Source organism: Schistosoma haematobium, chromosome 1, assembly GCF_000699445.3.
Source record: "Schistosoma haematobium chromosome 1, whole genome shotgun sequence".
NCBI lineage: Eukaryota > Metazoa > Platyhelminthes > Trematoda > Strigeidida > Schistosomatidae > Schistosoma > Schistosoma haematobium.
In genome coordinates this window covers 79,485,042-79,503,009 of record NC_067196.1, presented here as the reverse complement: position 1 = coordinate 79,503,009, position 17,968 = coordinate 79,485,042, and the positions used below count along the sequence as shown (strand labels likewise).

Sequence of the window (17,968 nt, the reverse complement as noted above, 5' to 3'; positions counted from 1 at the left end):
AGTTTACATATAGACTATTCACATTTATACAATAACTATGATAATTCATGAAAATGGTTGTCACAATACAAACTTCATGATTAAATAACAATAATAGACGTTGTTATCAAAATTAATTATCTCATAGCCTTTGTTTTCTATGCATTTTTAATTGAAATTAAATCTCTAGACAAACAAATAACGGCGGTCAATAGACAGTAAACACAAACTGTACTTTAATGTATTCTACTTGATAACTGAGGAAGTAGGTCGACATACAATGTAATACGATGAAACAATCTAACATCAGTATAAGCTAGATATAATTGGGAGTTTTCTAAAGCGTTTATGCAATAGTTGAAATAGGTATTTTTTTACATTAAGATAGATACAACTGATATTCAAATTAATGAAAGATTACACTCTTCACAGTAGACATTTTACTCAAATCCTTAATAGTTGAGACATTTTCTATGTTGGTTTAACACAATCAATCAATTTATTAAGGAAACTGCTAGAATTCGTATATTTTAGTATGGAAAGATAACGATTTTAAATTAAATATAATAATCCAGTCAGAAAAATAGAACGTACTGATTCTAGTATAAGATCTTAGGATTAATTTAATATCGCCGTATTCATCGCTATTATAAAAATAAACTATATATTGTAATAATAAAAAGTAAATGATGTCAAACTTCTATGGACTAGCAAATTATAACAGTTCATCACCCGTGTTTGTTCATTAAATTGAAGTTTGTATTATAAACAGACATAAAGGATTGAAAGTATTAGACTTTACCGTCTACTAATTATGATAAAATGTATATATTTATTTACAATAATGAAATAATACTCATCGGGTGGATATGTTACGTAATAATTACATAATGACATTTCAATTATAAATTAAAATTGAGTAATTGGAAGAAAGAGGATTAATAATAATCCAAGAAATTATTCGAAATTCAAGAAGTTGCTACGTTGCATAACATATGAAAAAGAGAAGGAACAGAATATTTTTTGATGAGTGGTCAGTAGAATTGTAGTTATGTAAGAATCAAGAGATGAATGTTGAGAATAAGTAAAACACAAAGTTAGAAAAAAACAAAAATGGAAGTACGAAAATAGTTTATCAATGTTCTGCTACAAACGACCCTATACCGATGGCCGAGGTAGCGTAAGTGGTTTTACAAACTTATTTTGGATGCAAAGTTTAGGTTTGTGAACATGGATTACAATGGCTTCAACCATCGGTATAGGGGCGTTAGTAGAAGAACATTGGTAAACTATTTTCGTACTTCTTCCATTTTTATTTTTTGTTTTTTGAACTTAGTGTTTTACTTGTTGATTGAAAGTTGTTTTGAGTTCGATATGTTCTTCAACTGTAGGAATGCGGCCCTTGCTTTACCAATCCTTGCCTTTACGTCTGCATCTGAACCTCCTTGTTCATCGATGATGCTTCCTAGGTACGTGAAAGACTCCACATCTTCCAGAGTTTCGCCATCAAGAGTGATTGGATTGGTGTTCTCCGTGTTGTATTTGAGGACCTTGGTTTTCCCCTTGTGTATGTTGAGGCCTACTGATGCAGAGACTGTTGCTACACTGGCTGTCTTTATCTGCATTTGTTCATGTGTATTCGATGGAAGGGCTAGGTCATCTGCGAATTCCAAATCGTCTCGAAAGCCGAGTTCTTGATTCTTGCATAACTACAATTCTACTGACCACTCATCAAAAAATATTCTGTTCCTTCTCCTTTTCATATGTTGTGCAACGTAGCAACTTCTTGAATTTCGAATAATTACTTGTATAATTATTAATCCTCTTTCTTCCAATTACTCAATGTTAACATATTTATTTGCAGATTGAGTAGTATGCTAGATAAACTGGATTGACAACTTTAACTAATAATAGGTCAAACAGTAAACATGACATCTATCTAAAATACAACAAGCATGTGGGGGTTATATTAATTAAGGTAGTTCTATAGAGAATTTTGTTAATTTTGAAGTTCATTTTGATCACGAGGTAACATCATATGAAACTGCTAAGACAACCATATTGCCCTAGATAACATTTCCATTCTGTTAACATTATGAGTTCTTGGACAGTGTTGAGTTTTATAGTCTACATTAGAGTCTGACCTTAGCCAAACAGCATTTGAAAACCATGAAAAGCTGGACAGTTGATTCACCCTAGTATGGGACTTCTCAGAAGTGCAGGGATTAATTAAAGTTATCAGTGCAAACCATTAGATACCAACTCTAAAAGTAAAGCACTCACAGAGAGACCTGAGAGTCTTGAGGTAGACCCTTTGTATGGTCGTGAGTTAGCGCTGCTGAGTCCCATATTAGGAGGAAATAGTCGTTCAGTTTGTTTTGGTTTCTACTGGTTGCTTAGTTCAGGTTAATAGGTTATAGCTTGTTGTAACCTGTGAATTTACCTACACAGAATTATCTGAAAACTATTTACATGGTTGTAAGTGGCTTAATTTGTAGAAGTAGGTAAAATTAAGGAACTCAATAGATGAAAGCCTAATCAATTTGTGCTTACGAATTCTAGACCCGATCCAGACCAAGATACACTAATTTGTTTACTCAAAATGGTATTGGTGTAACTGTTCATTGAAGCTACCTTCCGGTAAATCTCATTGTTTTTATTCCATGTAGGAATTAGATATAGATTTGACTTCATTCTTAACTGGCACTCTATCTATTGTGAAGATATGACTTCAACAAATTTTGAAATTTCACAAATGATCACAGATAAAAGTGATCAATCTATTAATCTCAAAACTTTGAGTGATGTTATTCAATCACCTTGTCAGACACTTAAACTCGTTATTGTCATTCTCGAAGTAAGCCGCTTAAAACTTCTATGTTAAAATCAGATTTATTGTATATACTCACTTAGGGGTATTAATTAACCTTTACATAGTCTCGGTAGAACAACTTACAAACTTAACTATTCGATAATTTTTCTACTAGTTTTGTCACTCGTGATTGATTTATTATCCTAAGTGACACAATCATATCTTATGTTGACCTACCGTCTATAATAAGTTTTTAACCCTCTTCTGGGATATTGGCAGACTCATTTTCATAATCGAGAAATGAAATAATTTAAGAATGGGGATTTGTGGAGATTGTAGTAATTTTAACAGCTGAATCCATAAGCCTATGTTAGACCACCATCATGAATCGAATGAAGTTAAACATTAACACCGTTGGATGTCGGCTCAGTGGCCTAGAGGTTAGGCGTTTGCACGCAAGACCGAAGTCAATGGGTTTAAGTCCCACGTGAGGGGTCTCGGGTGAGCACCAGCGAAAAGTCTGATACTAGGACGAAAGAGCCGTCCAGCACTTCCAGGTTTTCAATGGTAATTTAGCTTAGATCGACCTACGAATTCAACTACTGAAAATATTTAACTTAGGTTATATCCCTCAGAAATGCTTAGAAGCTAAGAAATTTCTAATTTGCACATTTAAAATAATATGACTGACAAAAGGTTAAAAAATAAACTGAATAATTGAAAACTTACTAAATATTTCTGTACTATTGCGAAATGTACCAAACGGTGTTTCAACTACACATGTATAATAACCATAATTAGCCATAGTTAAATTAGCTATAAACAAAGTTGTTCTGATTATTCCATGTTTAGAATTTGCTTTGTCTTAAAACAAACAAGAAAGAAATGAGTGAAAGCAAAATCATAAAATAAATATGGACTTATTATTATTATTCTGACTACAAGTAACATTGTTACATGGTTTGTCTTTGTTGCATCGGGGTGAAGAAAAAATTAGCAGACTATAAATTTAGATATAAGCATAAACACAAGAATCCAGGCAAACGGAACTGACGACTTCTAAATGTGAGAACGGCTCCCGGGTGAATTCAAGGAAGCTCTAAGACGCTCATAAAGAGCCGAAGACATTTCATTCAATCATCTTTTGGAAGAACATTCCAGAATCTTGACGTGTAGCCTCTCGATTGAACAAATGCTAAAAACCACTGCACGCTGATTAGATGACTGTAATGATGATTTTCTTTTTACTAAAATCTATAAATACCTGAGAATTTCGCACCATATTTGACACTTTGGAATAACATTTCTTCTCACTCGCAACTTCGGAGGGTTCTGGCGTTGGAGTGCTCAAGTAGTACGCGGCATAGCAAGAAACTAAGCTCTAGGTAGAACACTTAACACCAGAGAGTCTCCCCGAAAATAAATCTTATAGTTTAAGATGCCTATTGTAATCTGAATGATATCAGAATGCATATAGAAATAATCCATAGTCACTTGCATGAAATGATTGATAAGTCGGTTAAAAATAGTACTAAAGGAGAAAAGCAGTTACAACCAGGTATATCTGTTTTTTATGTTTTATAATTGAGTAAAAAGTATTGGGTTAGAGAGTGCCAACGGGTTATTTAACCTTCAACATTGTTGCTATGATAGGCTTCACTACATCAGTATTTCTATATGATATTTACTGACTAATTTCCATATATTTTTTTAAAAACACACTGTCAACAAAAAGAGTAAGCTTCTAACAGTAGTCTATCAGCAGAAAACTGTGATCTAAGTGATTTTTCTAAATATTGACACTAAATATCTTAAAAGATCCAGATCTGATCTCAAAGGTGTATAAAATACTGAAAATTGAAGCTTGTTTGTTAATTGTTAACATAATTACACTTCAGATTCAAAGTGATCATATATTTTTACTCATATTTTGTTATAAAATGTATTCCATAAGGTGAAATATCTTATTTATTACATTTTGTTATTCCTTATAGAATTTCATTTACTCAAACTTGTTAATACTAATTTAATTACTTTTAAATAAGTGAATGAATAAATGAATAATTTCAGTAGTTGAAATCATGAGTCAGTTGAAGCTAGACCACCATGGAAAACCTGGAAGCACAAGACGGCCGTTTCGTCCTAGTATGGGACTCCTTGGCAGCGCGTATCCACGACACCGCCCCCCCACGAGATTCGAACTCAGAACCTATCAGTCTCGCGAGCGCTTAACCACTAGACCATTGAGCCGGCCGGCCGGCCGGCATCCAACGGTGTCAATGTCTAACTTCAAATAATCCACAGAGTTGCGCCACCGTAAACCATTGTCTTCAGTGAGCTGATATCTCACAACAGACCTGGTTGAAGTCTACTGATAACGGCTTCTAGTAGGAAGCCGCGGAAGCGGGATTGGAGGATGTGCACTGCTGAGGAGTTCCATACTAGGACTAAGCGGCCGTCCAGTGCTTCCAGGTTTCCCATAGTGGTCTAGCTTCAATTGACTCATGATTTCAACTATTGAAATTTCTAAAATCTCCACAAAACTCCTTCTAAAAATGAATAATTATTCATTTTTTCGAGGTTTAATTCATATGGTTTTATTTATTTAAGTCATTTGTAAACATGTATACAATCGATACTTGAATACATTTTTACAAATATAAACAATAGATGTATACAATTTCATCAAAATTAGGTTAATTTAATAAATAGTTTGTGGAGCATTCCATTAGTTTGTTTATCAATTAACTTGTCTTACTACTATTACTACTACTACTACTATTACTATTACTATTACTAACACTACTACTACTACTATCTATCTATCTATCTATCTATTCATCTATCTGTTCATTGAAATCATTTCAATTAATTTCAAATATTGTAATCTTAATTATATTTTTTTGAAAATATGAGAATACATTGAAATAATTAGTTAACAATGAATTTATGAAAAATGTCACTTTATTTTACAATTTTCATTAAGGCTAATGATTATGATCATTATCAATTACTTAATTATAACTTATCGGTTAGTTTTATGTATGTAAAATGTGTAAACTATAGAAATGTATTAGTGAATGTCGATAAGTATATCTACATATCATTGGAATATTTCGATTGTGAGTTGAAACGTATATTGGTATGATAAAGGAATTATATCAAATTAAAATAATGATCCGTTTGGTTTTTTCGAAGATTTTATTTGTAAATACCGAGTTTAAATTGTCCAAATATTACTGATTTCAATTTTAATAGTATAAATCAATCAAATTTCACTGATTTATTTGTTAAATATTATTGAACAGTTATTGATTTATAGCATTTTCTCGCCTTCTCTTGCTCTCGCTCTCTTTCAGTTCGATTTTAAGCTAACGTTAACAAGTCATATTGAATCCATAAGAAATTGAAATATATTATTCATGATATCATTAGGAAAAAATATTGAATATTTCAAACTTGGAATAATTTTTCTATTGATAGTATTCAATGAATAACTTTCCTGGTGTAGTATTGTAGTGTGTGCTACTGATATCGATAGATATAAGTAGTATGTATCATCAATCGGAAGTGAAATACCTGGTGGTAGAAGGTTAAGAAGATCAAAGGAAAGAGAACGAGAATGGAGAATGATTGGTGTGAAAACGAATGGGCAATGAAGTCTGAGACGATTGAATGACGTTTTCAAATGAAGTATTTACTGTATGGTTCTCCGATTTTACTAAGAGAAATTGTAATTTTGTATTCGAATACATTCGATTTTCCCCAGTTGTATTGTCGTTCACTACAGTATTAATACCGGAATATTAACACTTAATAATCTACTAAAAATTCGTTCTGACCTCCATAAATAAAACTTTTAGTTAATCAAGATTCTTACTTACAAAATTTAAACTTGATTCTTGACCGCTTTTGTGTTGTCTTTGAATATAATTCTCTGTGAAAGTGCATTTACGAACTAATTGGACATAAAATAGTAGCTGTTTTATGTCTAGAGTTATAATAAAACACTATCACTACTAATGCTGACGGTTGAAGTGTAGCGATCAAGAACACAACTGGGGAAAATCGAATTTATTCGAATACAAAATTACAGAATATTTTAGTAAAATATGAGAACCATACGGTAAATACTTCATTTGAAAACGTCATTCAATCGTCTCAGACTTCATTGCCCATTCGTTTTCACACCAATCATTCTCCATTCTCGTTCTCTTTCCTTCGATCTTCTTAACCTTCTACCACCAGGTATTTCACTTCCGATTGATGATACATACTACTTATATCTATCGATATCAGTAGCACACGCCACAGAAGCTTATAAAAACAACACACAAATAGTCTTATAAATAGTAAACATATATGCATTCTCTATTTAATTAACAGTTAACTTCAACTATTTATCTAATTGTGCAAAATAAAAGCAAAGTAAGTATGTATTTTCGGCTTCAGATCATGACCACGCTTACTCATGAACAACGTTTATTGAACGACTGAATGACTATTATTCAATCCTCATCAAGTTGAATATTGAATATAACATTGAATTGTCAGTATACATTACAAATGAGAACGTTATTTAAACAAAAACTTATCACCTATTTTCTTATTCACATAAGTAAATTATCTAAAATTTGAGCTGATTCTGGAAATAATCTGATGACACCAATACTAATGGTCCATGGTTATTTAGTTTTTTAAAAACAAACCAGTATATTGCTATATGTATTCACTAGTTAAAAAAACTGAAATAGTATGTTCTTCATCACCTGTATTGGTTGTTCGAATCATCTCTTTGATTTTTAATACAGTAATTAACCAGCCTCTTATTAGCACATGGCCATCCCGTATGAATTGCTTCGATCAAGTCACAGAGATGAATAGTGGATAGCAGTGGAATCCATGACGTGTATTTCGTTGTATTTGGAACTCGTCATCTGGATTTACCTAGATCGCACTGCTGATGTTCATCCCAGGAATTGAAATCATATCCTTTTGCTTTAAACATTGACGTGGTATCCATGAAGCTAATAATTCCAGATATCCTTTGGCTTTGCAATGAGGTGTCAAAAGTGACTGATCAATCGCTGTCCAAACCATCGGTACTAAGATCTGAGCAATCAATACAAATGAATTAAACTTCACCCAACTTTAAAATTTAGCGTCTATGTGAACTCTGTAGCTGAGTGGATAAAACATAGGTGTTTGTAGCGAAAGCCATTGAGCTTGAGTCACGGAGAGAACGACAACTCTGGGACATAAATCTGTCTATCTGGCAAGCCCCTAAACAGTGCGTGAAGCGCCTCATTCATTTCACCGCTAGCCACTATCCATCTCTATTCGGAATGCTTTTCTTTTCTAAGCTCTGTAAACCAAGTTTTAGTACTATTTGAGGTGCAATGTTGAATACAGCTACATCTAGATGACAGTTTTAAAGTAGTCTCAGTACATGCTTAGTACTCTTTACTTGAGAGCTATAAATATTACTTTTTGTATATTTTAACCAAATAAAGTGAATATATTCTGAGTAGTGAAATTTAAATATCGTACTAAATTTAGCATTTTGGGATGGTGTTGTTTTAATGGTAAGGGTGAAATTTCAGTCATATTTATCCTTCAACACACCGTATCCTAAATTGCCATAACACATTTCGGATAATAGAATTTAATTCCAGTTACACACTACAATGATGAATGGATTACTAATACGAATTAATGAAAACACACTTTTGAATTAATTCCCTACTTACCGACAAGGATACAATATTTTTCATTCGGCATCGGTACGAGACAATTACTATTGGGTCCATGTATTGGCCTTCCTTCAAATTCCCAGTAAAATAAATTAATTGGATTGCCAGAAATCACAGCTCGTACCATTGTCGTGCCTTTAAGTAGTTGGCCAAGCTTGAGATTGGCCATTTCAATAGTTGGAGGATCTAGAATGATAAAAATTCTTGCATAATTTCAAATGTATTTTCCAGATTAAACAAAGTCAAAACACTGCGTCATTCTACGCCAACTCTAGATACATGCATAAACATTTATGTTTCATGCCAGTCAATATTTTAACTATGATAACACTATAAGTCAGAAAGATACAAAAACATTTATCTAACAGAACTATTGATATATCAAGATCCCTAACTCAACTAAAATTTATGATATATTAAACTTCCATCTGATATTATTGACGAAAGAGAAGATGGCTATAGTTTTACGATGACACACGGAACAAACAATACTAATTGTATAATAATACTGATTCCCAATTGTTCTGTAAGTAATTTGTAGTTGTTTGTTATTTTTTATCTTCTTTCAGATACATATTGACCTTTTTGAAAATTCCCTGTACTTCCCAAATTACATGTACACTATTTTAATAATGTTCTTTTGGGATAAATCCCTTTCAGTATAATCATTTGACGGAAGGATACTGCCACACTAAGTCATGCATTATTTGTGTTGTTCATCTAACACTTAATATAATGATTATGTCCAACAGAAACCATTGATTTAGTACCTATTGTGATTGATGTTTCGTCTATCAAAGTTCAGAAATATGATCGTTTTAAGTTGTAATACCACTGTTAGTTTTTTATATTTCATTTGAGCATAGAATCAAAAGTGGTAATAGTTAATCTTATAACTCTCTGCTGTAATTATCACTAAATATTTCACCAGCTTTTATACTACTCATTTCGATATTTAGTAAATAGAGTGAATAGAAGGAAGAAATTTCTTTTCAATCAGTTTACTATCATGTCTCATATATATATATATAATGAAAGTAATTATTCCTCCAATTGCTCAACATTACTTTATAAACACTGTGATGCTACATAGTTGTTGCATAACGGAACTACTCAATGAGACTGATCAACTGCAGTCCTAAATAACAATGGGAAGATACAAGTAAAACAACACCAAGTGAATTTAAACTTCACCCCATTGCACAAGTAGGTGGCTATCAGCACTCAGTAACTAAGAGAATAACGTGATGGTGTTTGAAGCAGACGGTCCTGGGTTCGAGTCCCGGAGCGAACATCAACTTTGCGATGCACGTACAACCAGCCGACGAGTCCCAAGTAGGACGAAACGCACGTCCTGGATTCCACCGCTAGCCAATATCCGTCTTTGATTAAAAAGCCTGTGACTTGAGGCTATATGGAGGCAATCCGCACAGGATGCACATATGTGAGAATTATATATATATGATGGAAAACTAATTGAAAAAAATTCCTTTACTCATTCTTTTCATGATACTACAGGAATTATGGAAATAATACTTCATGCTACTTATCGCAAATTAGTAGCATAATCAGGTTTACATAAGTCTTGATCACAAATAACTTTCTTTGCTATTAAAACAGATTCGATAATTACGCCTAAGTATAAAATTTTAGTTCTATAATTCCTGTTATTAATACTATGCTTACCATATTTGATTAGTGAAATATCTCTACAGTTCCAAAAATTTTTTAATAGTAAAGTTGACAGAATACTTGAAATTCGATTTTTTAACAAACATGTATAAACATACATTTATTACTTACATCTTACATCGAGCTCTATTACACGCCATGCGTTTTGTTCTAACCCATTTTGTGCTAAACATTTATAAGTTCCTTGCAAATCACGAGTTATATTTGAAATAATTAACTCATCCGGTTTAATCATGAATCCTTTAGGTAAAATATGACAAATTAAAGTAGAAAACATTTAGTTAATTTTCAAATACTCATCAATAATATAAACAGTCCTACTACAGTACATAGTTTTGTAGATTGCTAAGTTTCACTGAGATCATGAACCGAACAATGTTAGACCATCATTAAAAACCTGGAAGATGGTCGCGCAATATCGTTGATTGATTGAGGTCAGATATTACAGCTAGTACAGTTGTCTGGAGTTTAAGATTCCGTAAGTGAGCCCGTAGGTCCTCGGTTTGAATCCCGCTTGAGGGATCTTGGATGCGCACTGCGAAGGAGCTCCTTACTGGGACAAAAAGACCATCCAGTCCTTCCAGGGTTTTGATGGCAGTCTAAAATGGATCGGTTCATGATCTTAATGAAATTGTACTACAAATGGTAGACCGAAGATCAGCGGCTTCAGTTTTAAGCGAACAAAGAATTCTTTGTAAATGTTCCAAATTATTTGTTGAAATTAATCGAATATGTATTGGAAATTTAATTATTTGTTGATCAAAATTATTGAAAACGATACGGACTACTTATTTATGTCTTAAGAGGTACACCAATTAATCACCCATATATTTTAATCCAAAGCTAACTAAAAAGCAACTCAGCATGGAGTCCCTCTGGGGGCTACTGCCGGTCCCAAGCCCAGATAAAGGAAGAGGGTTGGGCACGGGGTTAGCGACCACATCCCGTAGAAGACTAACTCGCTAAAAAACGCCAACCAGGAAAAATTATTCAAACCTTTTAAACTCTGTCTTGAAAGTCAGAAGGTCTTCATTTGGAAGAGTTATGACACAACATGATGAAAACCGAGTTCTTTCGGAAGTCCTGAGGCTGATGCCACTCCTGAGAACCAGAGCAACCATTTATTTAGGTAAATGGAATGCTCGTACAATGTGGGACACCGGGAGAGCCTTCCAAATTGCTGCAGAAATGAGAAGATACAACCTAGAGGTACTTGGGATCAGTGAAACACATTGGACACAAGTTGGACAACAACGACTAACTACAGGAGAGCTCCTGTTATACTCCGGCCATGAAGATGAAAATGCACCACATACACAAGGAGTTGCATTGATGCTGTCCAAACAAGCGCAAAATGCGCTTATAGGATGGGAATCGCATGGACCAAGGATCATCAAAGCCTCGTTCAAAACAAAGAAAGAGGGTATTTCAATGAACATCATCCAATGCTATGCGCCTACCAACGACTACAATGAAGACGCTAAAGATCAATTCTACAATAGGCTGCAGTCAATCGTCGAGAAGTGCCCAAAAAAGGACCTGACTATTCTAATGGGAGATTTCAACGCCAAGGTTGGAATGGACAACACTGGATATGAAGACATCATGGGACGACACGGACTGGGAGAAAGAAACGAAAATGGTGAGAGATTTGCAAATCTATGTGCCTTCAATAAGCTGGTCATAGGCGGCACCATATTCCCACATAAACGCATTCATAAAACCACGTGGAATTCACCGGATCACACTACGCAAAACCAAATCGACCATATTTGCATCAACAAAAAGTTCAGGAGGACTATGGAGGACGTGAGAACCAAGAGAGGAGCTGATATAGCATCAGATCATCACTCGCTGGTCGCCAAGATTAAATTGAAACTCAAGATGCACTGGAAAACGAGGCGGACAATATTAAAAAAGTTCAATACAGCTTTTCTTCGGGATACTGAAAAACTCAACAAATTCAAGATAGCCCTCAGCAATAAGCTCCAGGCTTTTCATGATCTACTCAATGGAGAAGGAACTAATATGGAGAGCAACTGGAAGGGGATCAAAGAAGCAATCACTTAAACCTCCCAACCGATGTTGGCCCACCAACAACTAAAGAAATCAGCATGACCGTCGGACAAATCAAGAGTGGCAAAGCAGCAGGACCAGACAATCTTCCATCAGAGGCAATAAAAGCAGACGTAGCGGCAACTGCAAGGATACTCCACATTCTCTTCGATAAGACTTGGGATGAGGAACAAGTACCAACAGACTGGAAAGAAGGACTTCTGATCAAAATACCGAAGAAAGGCGACCTCAGCAAGTGTGATAACTACAGGGGCATCACTCTTCTCTCAATACCGGGAAAAGTCTTCAACAGGGTATTGTTAGACAGGATGAAGGACTGCGTAGACGCCCAACTTCGTGACCAACAGGCAGGATTCCGTAAGGATAGATCGTGTACAGACCAAATCGCGACTCTACGGATCATTGTGGAACAATCAATTGAATGGAATTCATCACTCTACATCAACTTCATTGACTACGAAAAGGCATTTGATAGCGTGGACAGAACAACACTATGGAAACTTCTTCGACACTACGGCGTGCCTCAGAAGATAGTCAATATCATACAGAACCCATATGATGGATTACATTGCAAAATCGTGCATGGAGGATAGTTGACAAAGTCGTTCGAAGTGAAGACCGGTGTTAGGCAAGGTTGCTTACTCTCACCCTTTCTGTTTCTCCTGGTGATCGACTGGATCATGAAGACGTCAACGTCTGAAGGGAAGCGCGGGATACAATGGACATCTAAGATGCAGTTGGATGATCTAGACTTCGCAGACGATCTGGCTCTTCTATCCCAAACGCAACAACAGATGCAGGAGAAGACGAACAGTGTGGCAGCAGGCTCAGCAACAATAGGTCTCAATATACACAAAGAGAAAAGCAAGATTCTCCGATACAACACAGAATGCACCAATCCAATCACAATTGACGGAGACGATTTGGAAGATGTAAAAAACTTTACATATTTGGGCAGCATCATTGATGAACAGGGTGGATCTGATGCAGATGTGAAGGCGCGGATCGGTAAAGCAAGAGCAGTATATTTACAACTGAAGAACATCTGGAACTCAAAGCAACTGTCAACCAACACCAAGGTCAGGATTTTCAATACAAGTGTCAAGACAGTTCTACTGTATGGGGCAGAAACCTGGAGAACTACAAAAGCCATCATTCAGAAGATACTGATGTTTATTAACAGTTGTCTACTCAAAGTACTTCGGATCCGTTAGCCAGATACTATTAGCGCCAACCTACTATGGGAGAGAGCAAACCGGATCCCAGCGGAGGAAGAAATCAGGAAGAAGCGCTAGAAGTGGATAGGACACACATTGAGGAAAGCACCCAACTGCGTCACAAGACAAGCACTCACATGGAATCCTCAAGGTCAAAGGAAAAGAGGAAGACCAAAGAACACACCACGCCGAGAAATGGAAACAGACTCAAGAAAAATGAACAAGAATTGGACAGAACTAGAAAAGAAGGTCCAGGACAGAGTGGGTTGGAGAATGTTGGTCGGTGGCCTATGCTCCATTAGGAGTAACAGGCGTAAGTAAGTAAGTAAGTAAGTAAGTAATATCTGACTCTTAAAAAGTGTAGACATACAATGTATAAAAACTAAAGTGAAGTTGTTTCAATTGTAAACGATATTCGGAATTTAATCTACTGAGCATATCTATCGTGAATTCGAACCATTATAAGTGTGGGATTGTATAAGAAAAGTTCCAAAAGTCTATTTTAGTGTTGCTAATTTCTATTTCGAAACTACAAATTACACTGAAATTCAAATGGTTTTTTTAAAGATTCTATGGCTATTCTCCTACGTTGAATTGATTAAATACAAACACATATTATCTCATCAAATACAGTTTATCTAACATAAACCCCGAGATACGAAGTAGATATTTTGAAAAACAGGGATACTTTATACTTCATTAGTTAGTTAGTTAGTTAGTTAGTTAGTTTCAATTTTTTCAAATATAATGATAATCTGGACTGTATTAAACAATCAGGTCTGTCGTGAGATAGTAATTCACTGAAAACAATGGTGAGCGGTGGCTCACTTTCGTGGATTGGTTGAAGTTAAACATTAACACCGGTCGGCTCGGCGGTCTAGAGGTTAAGCGCTTGCGCATGAGACCGATAGGTCTTTTATTCGAATCCCTCGGGACGGAATTGTAGATGCACACTACCGAGGATTCGCACAGTAGAACAAAATGACCGTCCAGTGCTCCCAGGTTTTTCATGGTGGTCTAGCTTCAAATGACTCATGAACTCAACTATTTAATTACTATAATATCCACAAAAAACCTCTTCTCATAATGACATATTCTGATATTTCATATTTAAATAGACAGTGGATGTGTATATGTTAATACACCACTAATTCCTTCTAATATTGATTCAGGAATAAATTGTAAATAATAAGTAGATTATCAAATAAAGTAAACCATAATGTTCATAACTTTTCAAATCTCTTATTACTAAACCATTCACAAGTACATTTAGAATTAATTTATCAAATATTTAATTACTATACTATACTTCATTCATTTTAATAGACTAATGATAATTTAGTCTATATATACTGGATGAATGTCATGTTTACTAGCCTTGATGTCTGTTATTACTATGCTGCATTTCGTATCTGTTTACCAAATTATTGCTGTTAATATCATTATGCAATAGATCAGTAGAAATATTTAATTTACTATGGTAACAGAAACAGAAAAGTATGTTTCTCATATATCCATTACCTTTCAATATAAATTTATTTCAAACTGTTATCAATGGAAACTATAATTATTAATTTAAAGTGATTTGATTTAATCTTGTATAAAATTTATATAGAAAGAAAATAAATAGAAATTATTATATATGGTATATTAAAATGTTAATTTTACTTTTGTCAGTTGCTTCATATATTCTATATTGACGTCCTTCTTTCGGTGTTAAATACCATGTAATAATAGGATCTGGTACTCCCCAAGCTTTACAGTGTAAGATAATTGCTTCACCTTCATGTGCTGTTACTCTTGTGGAGCTGGAACTATTTTCAGAAATAACCGGAGGTACTATGAAAATAAAGAGTAAATGATGTATTTTATTTGGTACTTATAGTTCATATGAAATATTAAAACTATATGGGAATGTGTGTAATGAAAGTACCATGTAAATATGATATTTGAAAACGTTGCTCAAACAAATCAGATTTATAAATTTATATACATTTCTGGATTTTAAGTAGACCTATAATAATTTTTATAAAGTAAGAAACCTACCTCGGAACTGATAATAATTAATAGTAAGATAACCGAGTACTATTATATGTGATTGTATTTTGACCTTCCTGACTCAGGCAAGTTGCATTTTTACATAAATTTTACCAATATGCAACATTGTGAGTCCAGTTAATAAACATACGCTTATTCTAGGTATCTACAAATTCAGAGTATTACGTTTAAGATAGTTGTTATGTAGTATAAATGTTTGTAATGTTTGATATTCAGTGATTTTAGAAATATATGAATAAAATCCAGTCAAGAAAGTATAGTATTAACTACACTATTTAGTAGATAAAAGTAATCACAGATCACTGGATAACCTAGGTTATATGTGAAAGATGAAATATGTACGGGTCTTACTAAGTTTTAAAAGTGGTAGCGTACAGCATAGTAATGAGATATTAGAAAAACTTGAAATTTGTGTTTGTACTATGAGAGCTGGATACTTATTTTCTGAAGAGGTAAAACATGGCTACTGAAATTGGTTAGCCAACACTCACTGCGACAGGAAGTTACGTAGTTTCGAACAGAGGTATCTGAATCTCGCATAGATTTAGTTGCCTTCGAAGAGAATTGTGGTGAAACTATGTTATATGAAGAGAAAGAAATTATACGATGAGTATATTTTAAGTGGTTCATCTCTTCCCTAAGGGAGTTCATCGTGTATCTCCATTTAATATGATCTCACCCATACAGGAAAGCAAATGTCAACGTTGAGAATTATCTAGTTCGTTGTAACAAATTATTGGTTTTTTCTCATATTATCAAATGCGATTTAGTTATTAAATAATTTAGTATACTGAAGCTTACCAAGTACATTGAGGTAAACACGTTGTTTATAAACCGTATGACCATTTGAATATAAGCATACATATTCACCTTCGTCTGTTCTTTGAACACGGTCAATACGAAGATCAAGTATTGTCTGATCAAATGATGACATATCCAGTATGTATCGAGTATCTGAATGAAGTCGTCTGTTATTATAAATAAGATATTCATTGGTTTTAGTTCTTTTCCATAAAAGCTGTACAAAATAGTTATGCAAATATTTGAATTACTTTATGAATTTAATCATAATTTCTAAGTAATACCTCGTTTAAGTCATCAACTGTGTTAATTGAAAGCATATTAAATAATTATTTGAAAAACTGTCTAAAAATAACTAGTATATACCCAATGGGTATTAGACAGAGAAATTGAATAGAAAACTCAAAAACTTTTATATCGTTTTTTTACGGGAACCCAATAATTTAGGTACCATGTATCTCATTGAAAAACCAAGATATTGTCGGACTTTCAAGAAACGATTTCTATCAGCAATATAGAACAAGATGTCAAGTTTCAATGGATAATTTAAAATTTTATGAATTTTACGGTACTATTTTATGGTAAGCTAAAATCAAAACAGCCTGAAAACTTCGAATCTCATTATATGAATATTGCTTGCTGTCTAATTGTCAAAAATCACACTATGAACTGTATGGTTCCCATTTTACAAATAAATTGTAATCCTAATCCATTCAATATTTTTATATATAAATACTATTCATTCACTAGAGTATTCCATCTATTCGTGTTAACAGCTTATTTGCTTAATTCCAGAAGTAAATTCATATTTGCATAACTATTGTTTGTATGTAAGAAACTTTAATTTCGATTTCATTTACCTATTCGTCACATTTACCATTTTATTTGAAGTGTTATTACAAATGTGGAAAAGCATTTATACGATTATTCTTTTTATTTGTTAGGTGTTGGATAAGTGTTCTTGAATTATATATATATATATATATATATATATATATATATATATATATATATATATATATATATATATATATATATATATATGAAGATTATTCTCTGGTTAAGTGAGAAAAAACTACTCAATTATATTAGTAGTATAAATACTGAACACATTATAATGATATTTATTTTGTAATTCATTTTTGATTAACTAAATTGAATTCCCTTGTTTATATATACGTATATTCATTTAATATTGTTGAGTTGAAAGCGATCTATCAATAGTGTTTAGATTAGGAATATGTTGTGTTTTTTTATTACCATATGTTGAACATTCATTTGAATACATGGTATTATTAAGGAAGTAAATTCGTATCTTCAAAAAAGCGATCAACATATTACAGAATTATCTTAATATTTTTGTTTAGCTGACCTAACGATTTCCATAAAATTCCAGTTAAACTAAGGGAGGCCGTTCAATGCTTCCAGGTTATCAATGGTGGTCTAAAACTCATCGATTCATGATATCATTCTAAACTCAATTATCTCCCAAATTCCTTACTGATAATTATCATGTGCTCACTAGTGACTGTATTTTAAAGGTATTTCCTGGAGTTCTAGTGAGAAGCCGTGACTAGTGG

At 33.6% G+C, this 17,968-nt stretch overlaps 1 protein-coding gene across 3 annotated transcripts in view; it reads right to left on the bottom strand.

Moving 5' to 3' along the window:
- The window catches only part of MS3_00002209 (uncharacterized protein), a gene marked incomplete at both ends in the record, with an annotated part of 64,560 nt that overhangs the window by 22,693 nt on the left and 23,899 nt on the right, over window positions 1-17,968 (bottom strand). For 2 of the 3 annotated variants that reach the window (XM_051209783.1, XM_035731207.1), the window contains 5 exons: window positions 3,521-3,655; window positions 8,542-8,730; window positions 10,348-10,476; window positions 15,198-15,368; window positions 16,389-16,605. In XM_051209783.1, the coding sequence (XP_051075248.1) occupies window positions 3,521-3,655; window positions 8,542-8,730; window positions 10,348-10,476; window positions 15,198-15,368; window positions 16,389-16,605 (841 nt within the window). Of the gene's footprint in view, window positions 1-3,520; window positions 3,656-6,555; window positions 7,109-8,541; window positions 8,731-10,347; window positions 10,477-15,197; window positions 15,369-16,388; window positions 16,606-17,968 lie in introns of those variants that run through there. The other variant, XM_051209784.1, reaches the window with a different exon arrangement.